The 19475-nt window shown below is 43.1% G+C and overlaps 1 protein-coding gene across 1 annotated transcript in view; it reads left to right on the top strand.

Annotated features, from left to right (window-relative positions):
- The window catches only part of DEPDC1 (DEP domain containing 1), a 1033362-nt gene that overhangs the window by 424673 nt on the left and 589214 nt on the right, over nt 1-19475 (top strand). The window contains exon 6 of the mRNA XM_044085606.1: nt 2448-2495. Coding sequence (XP_043941541.1) covers nt 2448-2495 — 48 coding nt within the window. The remainder of the gene's footprint in view (nt 1-2447; nt 2496-19475) is intronic.

Raw genomic sequence — 19475 nt, 5'->3', positions numbered from 1 at the left:
GCTCTACAACAAAAGGAGGAAGCTACTACAAGATAGAGCAAAATCCTTGAAAGGTAAGACACCTTTGATCATTATAAGTAAAAACTAAGAGCTCTCATAAAATCATCCAAGGCAAATTTTGAGAGAAAAATCGCCAAGGACTCTAAAGACAATCATAAGGCCTTCTTTAGCTATGTTAAAAACCTAGGAGGAAACTCCCAGATATGCTCAGAATTAGTTCAAAATGATGTGAAAATTACTGAACCTACACACATTGCTAACATACTGGCTGACAGGTTCAGTGCAAACTTCTCCCCCCAAAAGGAGAGATATCTATTCCAGAGGATTGTAGCCCCCAAACATCTCCAACGCCCAGGTGAGAACTGCCCTCACTAAGGCAAAAACACAGCATCCATGGGACCGGATGGTGTCCCGGCTGTGTGCTTCATGAACTCAACGAGGAATTAAACCCACAGTTAGGACAGCTGTTTAATCTTAGCCTCACCTCAGGATACGCACCCAAGGAGTGGCGCACGGCACTGTGGTCCCACTTCATAAGGGCGGTGCCTCCACAGACCCTGGAAATTACCGCCCATTAGCTTGACAAGCCTTATCTGCAAAGCCATGGAGAGGATCATAATGGAACTCATAAATAAAGACATAGGGAACTTGCAGACTTTGGATCCAACCCAGTTTGGCTTTGTCAAAGGCAGATCCTGCCTCTTAAACTTGGTTGACTTTTTCGAGACAGTCACCAAGGCCATTGATGAGGGAAAGGCAGTCCATACAGCCTACCTCGACCTGGCAAAGGCCTTCGACACAATACCCCACTCAGGTATCATCGAAAAACTCATCAGCTTGAATGTAAACCCATACATCACAAGATGGGTTGCAAACTGGCTAAGCGACAGAACCCACAGGGTCAGAGTTGCTGGAGCCATGTCAGACTCAAAGCCTGTCACAAGTGGTGTCCCACAGGGCTCAGTCCTGGGTCCACTCTTGTTCGGCATCTACTTTTCTGAAGTACAAGCAAACACAGGAGGGTTATGGCTGACAAAGTTTGCAGATGACTGCAAACTGGGCCATAGTCGAAAACACATCTGACACAGATATCCTCCAGAAGGGCCTCACAGAAGCGGATAACTGGTGCCAGAGCCATGGCCTGAAGTTAAACGCCAAAAATGCATAGTCATACCCTTCGGGAAAAACAAGGTTACCCCTAGCTACCATATAGGTGACAATCCACTGAGCACAGAAAAGTCATCAGGGATCTGGGGACCCAGGTTGACAGTAGTTTTTGGTTTGACACTCATGTTGCAAAAGTAGTTAGGAAAACCTTCTATATCGCCCACCTGATCATGAAGGGATTCACATCTAGATCAAGGGAGGTCATCGTCCCCTGTACTCATCACTCATTAGAGCTATGATTGAGTACAATGCCCGCTCGAATGTATCTGACCAGACACCTGATGCAGCTTGAACGGCCCCAAAAGTTCCTCACCAAAAGGATAAAGGGTCTCAAAAATATGTCTTATGCTGCCCGACTGAAAGAACTCCAGCTTTATTCAGTCTCATACCGCTTGCTCAGAGGTGACCTGTGCCTGACATATAAGGCCATGTCAAACCCAGATTTGATGAATATGCTTCACCTCAGGAAATCTAGATCCCTCAGAACCACAAGGGCGGGAGACTTAAACCTTGACACGGTTATAAATAGAACGTGCTGGAAGGACAGATTCATCACCCAGAGACTCCCTATGCTGTGGAACAAAATCGGTACATGTGAGGCAGAGCACCTCGCTGGCCTTGTTCAAGAGGAATCTTGACCAATGGATGGGAGATCGCAGATATACCCCAGGGATTACTTCAGTGTCACTGCTTGACAGAGGCACAGAAAAATGATAGGCATAGTTTTTATTCAAACTAAAGGGGTGGCGAAAGCCACATAACTATGGGCTAGGCTTATAAATGCCCTTGGGCAGATAGCCTAGTATGAACCTATGAACCTAAGCCCAGCTATGGGCACTGTAATCTCAGAAACAGTGGTCTTACATCTTTAGAATAAAACAAACTCTCATCAGGATGTCTGCCCCCAGGAGGTCAGTCAGGGTTACAAAAAGAATAAAATTAGTAGTAACTACTTCTGTCTGGTGCATACAGGTTTGCAATGAGCCAAACTTAAGGAAAAGTTAAAAAAATATATTTTTTTCCCGTAGTGGTCCTTTAACAAGTGTGTGTAAACTTTTATATCCACTGTATGACTACCCTTAGGTACAGGGCCTGCAGAATGTTCTTAACTGTGGTGAGTTTGGCATTAAAACACCACTTTTCTCCACTGAAGTATTTTCCCAGATCAGCTGGTATGGTTAGTACATATTTGTTATTTCTCACTTAAAGATGATGGCATCGAATCTTAAAGGCTTGTCTTATAAAAATAATAAGATATTTATGTTTTTTTTCACTTGCAGAAGACCTTCCACACTGGGTGTTATCTGCTATGAAATGCCTTGCTAACTGTAAGTAATAGTTTACATCCTGTGATATTGTGAATAGATGGTGCTTTTTTAAGTAATATTTTGTTCTACAAGTTGCAAATGCTGAACTGATCTAAATTAAAAACCCATTTCTACTTTTATGATGCATTTCAAAATTCGACAATGGTACAAAAGAGTGAACTATTATGTATAATGTGTGTTCCATATCAAAGGATTGAAAACTGTCACAAAAACTATAACAGCTAAGCATTTTGTAAACCTATTTCTTTTCTTTGGGATCGTATTTCATAAAGGGAATTTTGCCACCTCAGGGCAATGATGAACTCTGATTGCAGCAGCTTTTCTCTTAAAGCATTGTTCTATCAAGTGAATATATGTAGCCACTTGGTCTTCATGCAATTGGTACGATGCCAGTATGACAGCTGTCTAGCTAAGAAAATATCACTGTATGCTTACAAACTTTTGCTAGAAGCAGATAAGGAAGTGCTTCTTTGTAGCCCCTGATTATTTTGCTGTGAAAGTGATTGTATTACAGGAGGTAACTAATGATCTTCTGACCTTTACCTCACCGTTTAATAAAAGCATAGTATCCTAGTCAACTTGGTAAACTGTTTAGATAATTATTTTATTCTTTTGTGTAATCCTAATGCTGTTCATTGGCCTCTACTGTTTGTCACAAGGAGGACAAATCTACATTTGCTTTCATATAATAAAAAGACTCGCACCTCACTGCCCTGGTGCAGATTAACTATCTCAGATTTGTAAAATTCGAGCTAAGAATTTGTGTGCCCATTACTTATGTCTTTACACATACCTCTCTGTTGTTCATGTGCCACACTTGCAGAAATCCAGCTCTTCTGTCCTTTTGGTTGTGTGGATCTTGGTTAATATTACACTATAGGCCACACTCTCCTGTCTTAAGACATTTGGAGATTTTCCTCGAGTGGTTTAACTCTTTGCCTGCGATATGCCCGACAGTCAGTCCCCCTGCCCATAAAACATCTGACAGGTTATATAAAATTCCAAAGACACATACATTTTTATTTTCAAATCACCAATCAGACCTGCAACTATTTCTTTGGGGAAAGATCGCTTTTTCTTTTCTAAGGTGTTTTCCTACATCTAGGTCTTCACTTACCTCAATGGTATCCGATAACTTCAGACATGTGAGTTTTGAGAATCATTCCAAAAGATTTCAGTTGATAGTGAGAGTCCCTTCCTCCTTTTAAGGGCATTCCTTCTCATCTATGAAATCAAACTTCCCGGTTTCATCCAGTCCTGGAGAAATGGTGTCTCTAGGAGTTGTAGAACCAGTTCCCCCAGAGAAACCAGTGAAATGATATTTAAGAACCTCTCAAAGAAAGAAGGAAGGAGCTTTGACACCAGTCTCAAATGTTTTTCTAAACCTTAATCTTCACTGCAAAGACCTAGAGTTAAAAATGCTTTCCCTTCAGTCTCTGTTACCTCTCATCTCACCTCACAGTTTGATGGAAACTGCAGATTTGAAAGATACCTATCGCATCCCAATTCTCAAACACTTTAAAAATATTTTCAGTGTTTGACTCACATTTTCAGTTCTCTGCCTTGCCCTTTGGGCTATCTACAGCTCCAGTGATGTTTACAATGTGTTTGGCATCAGTAATAGTTCATTACAGGTTGTAAGGTATTCACTTTTTTCCTAATTTAGGCGGCTGTCTTGTATTTGCATGCTGTTTTTTAAATGTCTGGAATCTCTTGCTAGGGTTTAGGAACTCCTCCTCAGTGTGGTTTCAGGTTAACCTACAAAAACATCTCATTCCTTCAAACAGGATAGTGTTTCTTGAATGCCTTCTGGAGAGAGATTTCTCATGAGGTCTTTTCTTACTCAGAACAAGGCAGATGTTTACTAGGAACATTTTCTGATTTTCTTCAGCCAGGCTCTGACTTCAGCCAGGGAGATCTCATGATGACTTGTACAGTTCTCATGATTCTTCTGGCCAGATTCTGAATTAAAAAAATTCAAACATGTTTGGATCCAGCAACAACACCCATTTTGTTTTCGGATCCCAGTGCTGGGGGCTGTCAAAATGGAGTTACTTTTGTGGGTGGACCATTATCTCTCAACCCAGATCTCCCAGTCTTTCTACCAGGTCCTATTCTATCTGTAACCACAGATGCCTCAGACTTTGTTTGGGAAGCTATTTCCAAGGGGGTGAAAGTTCAGTGTCTGTGGAACAAGCAGCTTAAACTAAAATGCATACATGCCAATGATGGCAGTGATAAATATTAAAAAAGAGAGGAGCCAGCAGAACATAACCCCAAAAACTTAAACTTTTATTGGTAAAATACCATATTGCAGAAAAACAGCAAAGAATGGTGCACAGACCGGTTTCGGCTGGTTAACTATACACAGCCTTCCTCAATGTAAAGCTAGCAGATTCAAAGCTGTCATTAAGTACACTGCAAACAAAGATGATTGGATAAAACCTACAGCTTGTCATTTAAACCTGGTGGGAATAAACCACCCAACTTAATAATCCATTTTTTCTCTTTAGAGTTCAATAGAGAATGACAACCTGTTTTATTGACTTTTTTAACCATGAATAATGTCAATAATCGTGAAAAGAAAAGTGGCTGTGGGGTGTGTTTGCTGATGTTTGTATAGAGCATTATGTATCCTGCCTTTTTTGATGTTACTAATGTGCTCTGAGATTCTAAGTCTTAATGGTCTAGAAGTTTGACCTATATAGAATGCCCCACATGTGCATGTGGCTAAATAGACTACCCAATCAGAGCTACAATTTGCGAAAAATTTGATGTTGTATACAATAGCAGAGTTTCTACTAGTAAATTCCTTTGTTTTGGAGATTTTATTACAATTGGTGCAGTGTCCACAAGGATAGCATCCAACAGGAATACTGCCAGATAAAGTAGTTTGTATTGGTTCGGGAAGACCTGTATCACGTGTATGTTTATAATGATTAAAGTGACTGCCCAGATTCCTGCCTTTCTTAAAAGAAAAAAGGCATCGATCAGGAACAATGTTAGACAAATCATTGTCATACAGTAGTAGATTCCAATGTCTGTTAACACTCTGAATTAAGCTGTCCTAGTTCCTACCATAAGTGGTTGTAAACCTGATAGGTTGGGGGGTAGGTTGCTGATCAGTTTTATACGCTAATAAATCATCCCTGTTCATGTGATTGACTTTATTGATAGCATCAAAAACATGCCCCATTTTGTATCCCCTGGTCCTGAAGCGTCTGGTTAAATCCCTACTTTGTGCTTGGAAAGAAGTCTCATCAGAACAGATACGTTTCATCCTGATGAATTGGGATTTTGGGATGTTTTTAGAAATATGTGGGGGATGAAAGCTGGAGGCATGTAGTATAGTGTTATATTCGGGATGTTTCCTATAAACAAGAGTCCCTAGTGTATGGTCTGGTAATCTGTTAATGGATACATCAAGGAAAGTTATATGGTTGTGATCATAATGCAAAGTAAATTCAAGGCCCCATTTGTTGTTATTGAGGTATGATAAAAAATCAAACAACCCTGCAAGCTCACCCTTCCATACAGCCCAGCAATCATTAAGGTAGCGTCTCCAAATGTCAAGTTGTTCCAGATAAATGTTATTGCTGTTGTATATAAGATCTTTCTCAACATAAGCCATAAAAAGGTCCGCATATATGGGTGCAAAAGAGGAACCCATGGCGGTACCCTTGGTCTGCCAGTAGCAAATGTCCTGATAGAAAAAGACATTGTTAGTCAAAACATAAGATGCCATGTCCAACAAAAATTCATTGTAATCAGAAGAATACAATCCAGAATTATTAAGCCAATAAGACAGAGCTTCTAAGCCACCAGAATGAGGAATATTAGTGTATAGAGCACTTACATCAAAGGTACACATACGCCAATCAGGCTCAAGTTGTGTATCAGAGATGATTTGTAAAAAATTGGTAGTGTCTCTTAATCTGGAGCAGATGGAAAGAAGAAGGGGCTCCAGTTTGTTGGTCAAAAAAAGAGATAAAGGCTCTGTAATGTATCCCCTGCCTGATACAATTGGTCTACCCGGTGGGTGTCTGGGGTCCTTATGTACCTTTGGCAAAAAGTAGATGTATTGATTCAAAGAATCATGAACCAAAAGTTGGTGCATAGTATCATTATCAATAATGGAAGCATCCTTGGCATGGGACAGAAATTCTTCAATTTCATTTTGAAATCTGGGTGTAGGATTAATGGCCATTCTGGCATAATATTTTTCATCAGATAATTGTCTCATTGCTTCCTGATCATAATATTGCCAATCTAGGACCACAACAGCACCACCTTTGTCCGCTGAAATGATCACAATGTCATGATTATTTTGCAGATCAATGATTGACTTTTGTTCAGATATAGAGATATTATTAGGTTTGATACTGGATACCGACCTGGCATAGTGCAAATCTTTGAGAATGTTGTTCTGGAACTGTAGAACAACAGGGTGCATGAGTGGAGTGAATTGTGATTTGTGATAAATAAATTTATCTGAAAACCCAAAATCATTATTAGTACATCCAAAAAACATTCTTAGATTAAGCAATCTACAAAAAGAAACAACATCTTGTGCAAATGAGTCTTCAACAAAAAGACCAGGAACAAATGTTAACCCTTTATTCAAAATGGTAACTTCAGATGGTGACAGAACATGGCTAGAAAGGTTTAAAACGTTGTTTGATGAAGAGTCTAATCCTTCATCGCTAGTTGTAGTAATCCTTGTATACCGCTTATTGCCTTTGTGTTTCCTCCCCCCTCTTTTATACTTGTTCCTAAAGGGACCCCTGGTGAAGCCCTTTTGGGTGAGGGTGACCCAGATGCGGTCTGCAGTTCATTCTCAAGACCAGATAATGGCTCATCAGTTGAAGAGCCTGTGTCAGAAATAAAGTTCTTCAATATAGATTTAGGCCTTTTTCTCTTTGAGGGGCGACTTTGTTGTACATTGAATTTCACATGTTTAGTAGAGCTAAAAGGATTGCTCCCCTTGTAATCGGCCAGATCTCTGTTGAACTTTTGAATTTTCTTAGATTTTAGTTGTGTCTCCAGATTATTTAAGTCAGAAACTACCTTATTGAGTTGTTTAGCAAAAAAATTTTCATTTTCAAAAGGTTTGAGTTCATTAGCCAGACCCAAAACAGTATTGACTTCCTTATCAATGACACGCTCATAAAATTTGTTTAGAGCCTTAACAAAGGACATACTGGCTTGGTGTTGGATACCAGCCCATTCCTGTGATAGGTCTTCATCGATTTCCGCCACTAAGGGCTGAATCCTAACTCTTAACCCCCGTGGGGTAATGTCTTTAGCAATATATGCTTTGAATAATTTTGCATGCCAAACAGTGGATCTTAGTGTCCTAAGGTGTTTATGTAGTTTGTCAAAAGTCAAATTACAAATAGTTTCAGACCCAATAGGTGCATCCATATTGGTATCATTAGTATTGGATCCCAATCCAAAAACTCTTAGGTCTTCCCTGTCAGAGGATAGACCCGAAACCAAACTGAGAAGATCCATAATACTAAATACAAAAAAGCTTAATGCAAATTGACAATAATAGCTCAAAGGCTACGTCATATAAAGAGACAATAATGGACCCGTTCCCTTTAGGAACAAGTATAAAAGAGGGGGGAGGAAACACAAAGGCAATAAGCGGTATACAAGGATTACTACAACTAGCGATAAAGGATTAGACTCTTCATCAAACAACAATGTTTTAAACCTTTCTAGCCATGTTCTGTCACCATCTGAAGTTACCATTTTGAATAAAGGGTTAACATTTGTTCCCGTTTTTTTTGTTGCTGAAGACTCATTTGCACAAGATGTTGTTTCTTTTTGTAGATTGCTTAATCTAAGAATGTTTTTTGGATGTACTAATAATGATTTTGGGTTTTCAGATAAATTTATTTATCACAAATCACAATTCACTCCACCCATGCACCCTGTTGTTCTACAGTTCCAGAACAACATTCTCAAAGATTTGCACTATGCCAGGTTGGTATCCAGTATCAAACCTAATAATATCTCTATATCTGAACAAAAGTCAATCATTGATCTGCAAAATAATCATGACATTGTGATCATTTCAGCGGACAAAGGTGGTGCTGTTGTGGTCCTAGATTGGCAATATTATGATCAGGAAGCAATGAGACAATTATCTGATGAAAAATATTATGCCAGAATGGCCATTAATCCTACACCCAGATTTCAAAATGAAATTGAAGAATTTCTGTCCCATGCCAAGGATGCTTCCATTATTGATAATGATACTATGCACCAACTTTTGGTTCGTGATTCTTTGAATCAATACATCTACTTTTTGCCAAAGGTACATAAGGACCCCAGACACCCACCGGGTAGACCAATTGTATCAGGCAGGGGATACATTACAGAGCCTTTATCTCTTTTTTTGACCAACAAACTGAAGCCCCTTCTTCTTTCCATCCGCTCCAGATTAAGAGACACTACCAATTTTTTACAAATCATCTCTGATACACAACTTGAGCCTGATTGGCGTATGTGTACCTTTGATGTAAGTGCTCTATACACTAATATTCCTCATTCTGGTGGCTTAGAAGCTCTGTCTTATTGGCTTAATAATTCTGGATTGTATTCTTCTGATTACAATGAATTTTTGTTGGACATGGCATGTTATGTTTTGACTAACAATGTCTTTTTCTATCAGGACATTTGCTACTGGCAGACCAAGGGTACCGCCATGGGTTCCTCTTTTGCACCCATATATGCAGACCTTTTTATGGCTTATGTTGAGAAAGATCTTATATACAACAGCAATAATAACATTTATCTGGAACAACTCGACATTTGGAGACGCTACCTTGATGATTGCTGGGCTGTATGGAAGGGTGAGCTTGCAGGGTTGTTTGATTTTTTATCATACCTCAATAACAACAAATGGGGCCTTGAATTTACTTTGCATTATGATCACAACCATATAACTTTCCTTGATGTATCCATTAACAGATTACCAGACCATACACTAGGGACTCTTGTTTATAGGAAACATCCCGAATATAACACTATACTTCATGTCTCCAGCTTTCATCCCCCACATATTTCTAAAAACATCCCAAAATCCCAATTCATCAGGATGAAACGTATCTGTTCTGATGAGACTTCTTTCCAAGCACAAAGTAGGGATTTAACCAGACGCTTCAGGACCAGGGGATACAAAATGGGGCATGTTTTTGATGCTATCAATGAAGTCAATCACATGAACAGGGATGATTTATTAGCGTACAAAACTGATAAGCAACCTACCCCCCAACCTATCAGGTTTACAACCACTTATGGTAGGAACTCGGACAGCTTAATTCAGAGTGTTAACAGACATTGGAATCTACTACTGTATGACAATGATTTGTCTAACATTGTTCCTGATCGATGCCTTTTTTCTTTTAAGAAAGGCAGGAATCTGGGCAGTCACTTTAATCATTATAAACATACACGTGATACAGGTCTTCCCGAACCAATACAAATTACTCTAACTGGCAGTATTCCTGTTGGATGCTATCCTTGTGGGCACTGCACCAATTGTAATAAAATCTCCAAAACAAAGGAATTTACTAGTAGAAACTCTGCTATTGTATACAACATCAAATTTTTCGCAAATTGTAGCTCTGATTGGGTAGTCTATTTAGCCACATGCACATGTGGGGCATTCTATATAGGTCAAACTTCTAGACCATTAAGACTTAGAATCTCAGAGCATATTAGTTACATCAAAAAAGGCAGGATACATAATGCTCTATACAAACATCAGCAAACACACCCCACAGCCACTTTTCTTTTCACGATTATTGACATTATTCATGGTAAAAAAGTCAATAAAACAGGTTGGCATTCTCTATTGAACTCTAAAGAGAAAAAATGGATTATTAAGTTAGGTGGTTTATTCCCACCAGGTTTAAATGACAAGCTGTAGGTTTTATTCAATCATCTTTGTTTGCAGTGTACTTAATGACAGCTTTGAATTTGCTAGCTTTACACTGATGAAGGCTGTGTATAGTTAACCAGCCGAAACCAGTCTGTGCACCATTCTTTGCTGTTTTTCTGCAATATGGTATTTTACCAATAAAAGTTTAAGTTTTTTTGGGTTATGTTCTGCTGGCTCCTCTCTTTTTTGCTCTTTTGGACTACCTACTGAGCCGTGCAGTTGCTTCCGTGCATGCTTAATATTTGATATAGTGATAAATATTCCCAAATATCTAAACTATATTTGGATTCCAAACCCTCTATTAGTAATCACAGGCAGCACAACAGTGATGTAGTACATAAATGGGGGCGGGGCAGACCATAGCCCTCTTGCAGACATGCTGTGGTATCCTGGGAACTAGCAACTCAAAACAATATATCCCTTCAAGCTACCTATATTCCATCAGAGCAAAACCATTTTTGCAGAGAAGCCGAGCAGGACCAGGGTAGATTTTCCATACTGGAAGCTGACTTGGGGAGTGAGGGTCTTTCATACAGCTGTGGGAAGCTCCTCAAATTGATCTGTTTACTTCCATTCCAGAATTTACTAGAAATTGACCTGGAGGACAGATGCTTCCCATTTCCATAGACAAGAATGTTCCTCTACATGTTTCCACTGATATGATTCAAGAGGACTCTTCAATGATAATTTTGCTTGACTGCCTATTGGCCCAGGCATCAGTGGATGTCTTTCTATTCCAATGTTACAGTATTCACTTTGGTGAGGGATTTTCTGCCTCAGGCAATCTCACATTGGCTCCTATACAAAAGCTTTTTGCCTGGCTGCTGTAGGTGTGTGGGACATCACGTGTAGGGTCGTAAACCAAGGTCCTTAAATGTGATGTCGGCATGCACAGACCTCAGAACTTTTCAGCCGCCGGCATCATCACTTCGATCGTTCAGCTCCTACTTATGATTACCTTGGAAAGATAAGTTCCCCATTGGGGTTTTTTGTTTTCTTTATTATTGCTTGTGTTTGGTTTTCTATAGTTTGTCAGCTAAAAAAGGCAGATGCAACTGTGGCCTGCAGATGCTGCACAAAGATTCTCACGATAAGTGCGAACATACGCCGTGTTCCATTTGTAAGTCCTTCGTTGCCAAGATGCTTCAATCATTTGGCAGCATTAAATTTATATCTCGAGAACCAGCATCTTAAACGCCTGGCTCTTAGGATGGACCCCGAGTTGGTCAACCAACCTGCATCGCCAGAAAGAAGGCCAAAGTTTCTAAGCCTGTTCCTGCTGCCACTCTGCTAGAGGACGTCCCCGCCGGCTTCTGATATAGGGGCCGAGGAATGCCCACTTTCTCCTTTAGCTTCGATGGTTCCTGCTGAGGAAGCCTTTTCTGCAGCCACGGAATGCACGTCCGCGGAGACTATTCAGCCGTCGGCCCCAACCGACGTCGAGGGAGAACCTCTTCTTGGATGACCAACTGAGTCCTCTCCTACTGCAGGCCGGGCTTCTATCCTTAGGCCGTCCCCGAAGCCTACACCTTCCAGGAAAAAACAGAAGATGAAAAATATCACTCCTGCTTCAGATTGGCAGTCCTTTACAAGCTCTCTTATGCAGGTGTTCATGGTCCTTAGCCCCACAGGCCCTGCTCCTTCCACCATCCCTGTGCTCAGCCCTCACCCAGCCTCTGCCTCTTCTCCCCAACATCCAATTACTCAAGAGGGAGAACAGCAATATCAATAGGATTCCTCCTCGGAGGAATCAGTCACTTATGAGTCTCAAATTCCTTCCCCTGTTGACTACGATTTCCCTGATGAAGACTTCATTGAAAGGGACTCCCCACCTGAAGATTTAACTTTTAGGGAAACTATAACTAAAATGAGGAGTACTTCAAATGGGACACTACCCTGATGTCTGACACCCAGAAGAGATATTTTGAACTTCTGCAATTTGAGTCTCCCTCAGCTATACCTCCTGTGCTCCCAGCCTTCCTTGACCCATTCATCTCTGTCTGTAAGAACCCAGACTCGCAGCCCCCAGACCCTAAAAGACCAGACAGGTTTTATAATGTGCCTGATGACCAAAAATGTTAAGCCTCCACTAGCAGATCCAGCTGTCATTGCTGTGGCTCCTGTCAGACAATCTAGACAGCTACCCTTTGCCAGTCTCCTACCAACAGATAAGGACAGCAAAACCATGGATAGACTGGACAAAAAAGTGTACACTTCTTCCACCTTGGCTTTCAGAGCCATTAATTACCAAACACACATGGTAAAATATGCTCTGGACCTAGTGTCTCAGGCCTCTACCCTGCTAGCCTCTACACCTGACTATCCTACTAAGTTTGACATTCCATCAAAACTGTCAGTAGCCACCCAAGTGGCCAGACACTCCATCAGGTGTAGTTATGATGCAACAGAAGCCTCGGCCAGGTCTGCAGCTTCTGCATCTGCCCTACGCAGATATTCCTGTCTACGCCTTCAACCCCTTCCAGAGGATTTGAAATCCAAAATTATGGATGCTCCACTGGATCACAATCTACTTTTTGGCAATAATTCAGCTTAGCTCTTCAAAAACTTGCAAGAGAAAAGCAAAGAGCTGCAAGACATCAAGCATTTGCTGGTGTCCTCCTTCCCTAAGTACTACAGGAATTATTCTGCTAAGATTTCTTTTGTCGGGAGGATGCCTTCCACTTCTCATCCCTCCTTCTTCAGACTGAGAAGAGGATCTAGGAGACAGCCTTACTACAGACCAATCAACAACCAACCACCCTCCAAACAACCCTTTCCTGACAGAGGGAGCCCCTCCTTGGCGTGACTGCCTTGCTCAAACTCCCCTTGTCTGCCCGCCTACCCCACTGCCTCCCCTTTTGAAAAACCATCACCTCAGACCCAATGGGTCCTTTCCATTATTCAAAGAGAATGCTTCCTATCTTAGAAGGAAAACCCAAGGCCAAAAAACATTCCCTTCCCACCAAAAAAACAGCTCCACTTATTCCCAAATATTCTGCAGGAACTCTCTCCCTAGGAACTATAGAACCAGTCCCTGTGGGTCAGGAAGGAAAAGGATTCATTTCTCGTCTGTTCCTAGTCCCAAAAAACGATGGTCCTTGGAGACCCATACTAGACCTATCCTACCTAAATCGGTTCCTGAAAGTTCTATCCTTCAGGATGCTCTCTCTGCAAACCCTCCTCCTCCTGATACTACCCCAAGCCTTCATGGCCACTCTGGACTTAAAGGAAGCTTATCTCCATATTCCCATCCTGCCCTCCTACAGAAAATACCTGAGATTTACTGGCATTTCCTCACATTTTCAATTTACAGCTTTACCCTTTGGCTTATCTACTGCTCCATGAGTGTTCACAAAATGCCTGGCTCCTGCCGTTGCATTTTGCCAAACCAAGGGCATCCAAATATACCCTTATCTAGACGACATCCTATTCCTTGTGGAATCAAAAAGAATGCTCCCAAGTCACCTAAAATTCACCATGACCATCCTGCACAACTTTGGGTTCACCCTAAACCTTCCAAAATCATCTCTGCACCCACAGCAGGACAAAGTTTTCCTGGGGTGCAGGATCAGATCGGATTTGATGAGATCCTTCCTCCCACAGGACAAAATGCAGTCTTTCTCAACTCACTCCCAAGATCTTCTGGGGGTATCCCACCTTTCCACAAGGCAGTTTCTACAAGTACGGGGACTCATGGCAGCCACAATCCCCATGCTCCCTCTAGCCAGGTTGCACGTGAGAAAATTTGAATGGTACGTAAAGAAAGTATGGTCTCAGCACCTACACTCCCTAGACCAACAAATCCCCCTACTGCCCTGTATAAAGTCAGAATTGAGGTGGTGGATTCAATAAATCCTCTGAAACCAAGGCATCCCCCTTCAACTTCCTCTCCCTACGCAAGCCATGCACACAGATGCATTATATCTAGGGTGGGGGGCAACTCTAAAGGGTTACAGGGTTCAAGAATCTTGGACCCCTGCCCTTCAAAAACAACACATCAACGTCAGGGAGATGACTGCAGTCTTGCTGGCCCTTCAGGCCTTTCTTCCCATCCTTTAACCAGGCGTTCGTCACATTCTTACAGACAACATCACAGTCATGTGGTACCTGAACAAACAGGGAGGGACAAAAGCCTACCTCTTATGCAGGATAACCCTACAGATTTGGGAGCTAGCCACCCAACACAACCTCTTCCTGCAGGCCTCTTACATCCCCTCTCAGGAAAACAAACAAGTAGATTTGCTCAGTAGAACATCCTCTTGTCTTCACGAATGGATGTTGAACAGGGAAACCTTACTAGACATAGTCCACCGGTGGGGCACCCCTCAAGTGGATCTGTTTGCCTCCCCCCAGAATGGACAACTAAGCAAATTCTGTAGCAGGGATCACACTCCATCAGCCTGAACAGTGAATGCCTTCAGCTTTCCTTGGAAGGGGATGTTCCTCTGTGCGTTCCTCCGCTTCCCACATATACAAAAGGTCCTTTTGAAAATCAAGAAGGACCAACCAAAAATTTGCTGGTGACTCCCTACTGGCCAAGGCAACACTGGTTCCCCCTTCTTCACTCTTTAGCCAAGGGCAATCATCACAAGTTACCCCACAAGATGGACCTACTATCATTCACCTTCAGCTGCAAATGCTAAACCCAACACTTTAGGTGATCAACTTCTAATCCCTTATAGACAGCTCTATTCTGAGAGTGTGCTTTCAATCCTGAGGGAGGTCAGAAAACCAACTACTAGAAAGACATACCTATTTAAATGGGAAAGATTTGCAAAATGGTATCTTCTTAAGGACAGGGATCCTATGCAGGCAGACCCCTCCCTAGTCCTTAGCTATGTTTGTGATCTCATTAAGTCTGGACTAACTTAATCCTCTGTGAAAGTCCACCTGTCAGCCATGTCAGCCTGCTTACCCTTACAGCCACCCCTGCTGTCCCAGGCTGGACGTTAAACTTTTCTTGAGAGGAGTACTACATATTAGACCACCAAGAAAACCCATCCCTCCTCCCTGGGACCTCAAAATCGTGCTAGAAAAACTCACCCTACCTCCTTTTGAGCCGGCTAGTTCAGCCTCCTTACAAATGTGTACTTCCACTATAAGAGTGTTAGAACTACAGGCCCTCATGGCTGGCCCCCTTACAACACCTTCCATAATGACCCAAATCCTTCCATCTGATGTTGTAAATCCTCATTCATTCATTATTGATAGGACTTTGGTTCTGTCCTCAGAACAGACACAGCCGGTACCAAGCTCACGCCAGCCAAAAACTCTCAGCTAAGTCCTACCCACAGTGGCTCTCAGTCTCTTCAGATCTGTTTTGCCGTGTTCCTTGTCAGACGTGCCAAGCCTTTCTCTCTCAAGCCAAATGTAACTTTTTTGCTTTTTTGTGGTTCTTTGTAGTTTATCGAATAATTACCTTCTCTTAGACAGTTTTTTCTTCTAAGGTTATCTCTTGTTTCTAAAGCTATATTTCCAGACCAAACCCTACCCACTACCTTGATAGTTTTTCGTACCATCGTTAGTATTACTCCTCCTTGTTTTTGGTTTATAGTACTAGTGTGTTGTTGTCGAAATGTCTGATAAGACTAAGCTTGGGTTCAAGCAATGTGATAAGTGTGGGCGTAAGATGACCAACTCAGACAGTCACACCCGGTGTGTTTACTGTTAGCATTGACCACATCAGTGTATTGTGTGATATTTGTTCTAGCTTCAGCAACCATACGTTGGCTGAACACAAGAACAAGCTTATTCTGAAGGGTATGTTGAAAATTCCCTTCTCGGAGGCTCTTTCTGGGATGGAGGTCTCACCACCTCCTAAGCATAAGGATGTGAAAAAACATAAAGAGAAATGGAGTCACTCTGTTCTGACATCCCCATCCTCCTCAGAACCGAGACGACACCAGGCTTCTCCTACTCCATCGGCACAAACAGCTTCGGCACCAGGGTCCCTGTCTTCTCCCTCGGTGCTGACCTTGATTATGTCACAGGCTCATACCACTGTACCAGCATTGGCACCATCCCTGGCAACGGTGCCGATGTCTTACACTGCTCCACCGATAATGACACCTGCGGTTCCGAAGATTGATCACCTTGCCAGAACCAGGTACTCTCCTTCTTATGACCCCTTTGTGGGACAACAATTCAGTCCATTTATTGAGACCAGAATCTCCATCAGCAGCTTCCTTCAGATCCACCAGGAGTCTTTTGGAACAAGATGTAATGAGGATTGTGGACCAGCTTTTGGCAGCTAGAGGATTACTGACCCCGACTAGGTCTTCATTCTCTCTTGGAACGGAAGCTCTCACGGCGTATTCACCTGTCTATTCTCCGACCTCCTCCCAGGTCTCAGAGACTTTGGTACTGACGTCCATCCCAGTGCATTCTGCCTCTGCTCTGACAGCGGAGGCTTCCCTGTTGGCACCAATAACTTTTGGTGCCATGGCTCCTTTGGTACTGGTGCACTCTCGGAGCAGTGATTGAGCTGTTGGCACCGTGATGCCTAGTTTGGTGCCGATTTTTTTCTGTGGCGCTGTCTACGGTCACTGCTCTCCTGGCAGCTACTGGTCCTCTCGGAGCTCCTCACCTGGAGGCGGGCTCCTCTGGTCGGGGGTGTGACCCTGGTTCCGAGGTTGTCATCCTTTGTTCCAGGCTCCCATCCCTCCTCGGGAAGGCCTGCTTTCCAGGTGATGGAGAGGGTCCTCGCTTCAACAGGCTCGCAGTTGGCACCATTGGCATCTTAACCAGAACCACCCTCTAGCATGCAGCTGTCCCAACCTACTACTCTGGGATCTCGAGCACTGGACCCGCAAGACCTTCCCTTGAACGGAACCCTTTCTCCAGAGTTCTCCTCAGAAGACCCCACTGGGGAGTCACCCCGGAAGAAGCTTTGCAAGAGGAAGCATCTTTATTCCCCTGAGGAATCCATCACCGAAGACACCGATTACGATGAGGGAGAAGGGTCCCCACGGTCTCCACCAAAAGAAGTCTCATTCAGAGACATTCTCGAGATCCTCAAGCAGAGGGGAGACTGGAAACCCTCCAACCTTCGGAGGAATCTGTTTTTTTGCAGGTCTTCCATGCTTGACCATCTACTTCCTGGATGACACCACCTGCAGATGAGCTCATTAGGCTTATTGTGCAGCATGCCTGGAAGGCCCCGGACAACATAGAACCTGCCCCCTGAGGCCAGATAAAATTTTGTCCACTTCTGAAGACCAACCCAACTGGTTCAAACAGCTGGTAGTGGATTCCATGGTCGTGGTGGCAGCCACCAAGAGGGAAATGGCAGAAGATAGTTCCACTGTTCATCCCCTGAACAGGGAGTCTCGGGCTATGGACAGACTGGGGAAGCAGACCTACGCTTCAGTGACCTTTGCCATTCGGTCGCTGAATTACCTGGCACACTTTACTCTGTTCCAAAGAGATCTACTCTCAGAAATGTCTGCCTCTTTGGCGGGGGTACTGCCTGAAGAGGTGCGTGATACTGTTGCCTTCCAGCCTGCTACCTTAGAATCCATCTCGAACTCCTGAATGCGCTTGATTTCTCACACTACCGAGGGGGCAGCTTGAGCAGCCACATTGGACATCGTCATGAGACGGCATGCTTGGATGCATTTGTGTGACTTCGCGGGCCCTTTCAGGTCTTCCTTTGTCAACACGCCTATTGACGAATCTTCCCTCTTTGGTCCCATGGTAAGAGGCACACTATCACATAGTGAGAAAAACGGAAAGACCTTGTCTGCTGTGGGCATATGTTTTTCCACCCCCCACCCCCCAAGAGATCCTACTCCAGGAATCAGAGGGGAGGAAAATTGTGGTTCAAGTAGTCCCAAGGATCTTTTCATGACACTTGTGACGCGCAATCCACCCCCTGGGGCAGAGGAGGCAACTCATCTGGAAGACATCCCTTTCGGGGCAGAGGGGTCTGGGCAACCAGGGCACTAAGGATTCTTTCTCTGGCTGACCCTTCCAGCGCTCCCGAACAGCGGCCCGATTGCTTTCCTCTGAAAGCAGTCGAGGGACGATTCTCTCTGCACCTACAAGCCTCGCAACTCATAACGGATGTGTGGGTGCAGAGAATAATATCCATAGGCTTATCATATCCCATTCAGTCTCACTCCCGGACTCGTAAAATGAATCCCCGATGTTCCACCCAGTCAGAAGGAGGATGCAGCCTTAGAAATCGAAAAGCTGCTAAGAAAGAGTCCTCCAACTAATCACACCAGACCAAATAGGATCAGCGTTTTACTCAAGGTTCTTTTTGGTGCAAAAAAAGACAAGGGACTGAAGACCAATCCTGGATCTCGGCCTACTAAACAGATTCATCAAACCTCAAAAATTCCGGATGGTCACGGTGCAGTCCAGTCCCCCTTTCTGGGGAAGGACAACTTGGATGTGCTCTATAGACCTCCAGGACGTGTAATGCCAGATAAAGATGGACAAACACTCCCGGAGATTTCTTTGCTTCCGGCTGGGTCGGTCACTACCAGTTCAGGGTACTGCCAATTGGTCTCTTGACAGCCCCCAGAGTGTTTACCAAATGTATGGCAGTCGTAGTAGCTCATCTCCGACTACAAGGATTCCAGGTGTTTCCATATCTAGATGATTGGCTTCTCACCACCACGACCAGGAGCCTTCTCATTCTCAGTCTCTCTTACACTCAAGGCCTTGCTCTTCGGCTAGGTATCACGATCAGTATGGAAAAGTTAAACAGGTCTCCAACAAGAACATTGGAATTCATTGGAGCTATATTTGACACAATGTCCTGTCAAGCTTTCCTTCCTCCTCACAGGCTTTCAAAAATAAGAAACCAGATTCAAGTCCTCCTTCCACAGACATTTGTACCAGCGCACCTTGTACTACAACTATTAGGCTCTATGGCAGCAACCGTTACCCTAGTACCACTGGCGAGGTTGCAGATGAGACTATTACAATGGGTCCTTTTCATCACAATGGTCGATCTTAACTCACCCACTCGACCACATAATACGCCTTACAAACCTTTGCAAGAAAGAAATGTTATG

This window comes from Protopterus annectens, chromosome 10.part0 (genome assembly GCF_019279795.1).
Source record: "Protopterus annectens isolate FY-2018-M chromosome 10.part0, PAN1.0, whole genome shotgun sequence".
NCBI classification, from domain to species: domain Eukaryota; kingdom Metazoa; phylum Chordata; order Ceratodontiformes; family Protopteridae; genus Protopterus; species Protopterus annectens.
The sequence above is the reverse complement of the archived record's forward strand: the minus strand, read 5'-3'. Positions and strand labels throughout refer to the sequence as shown.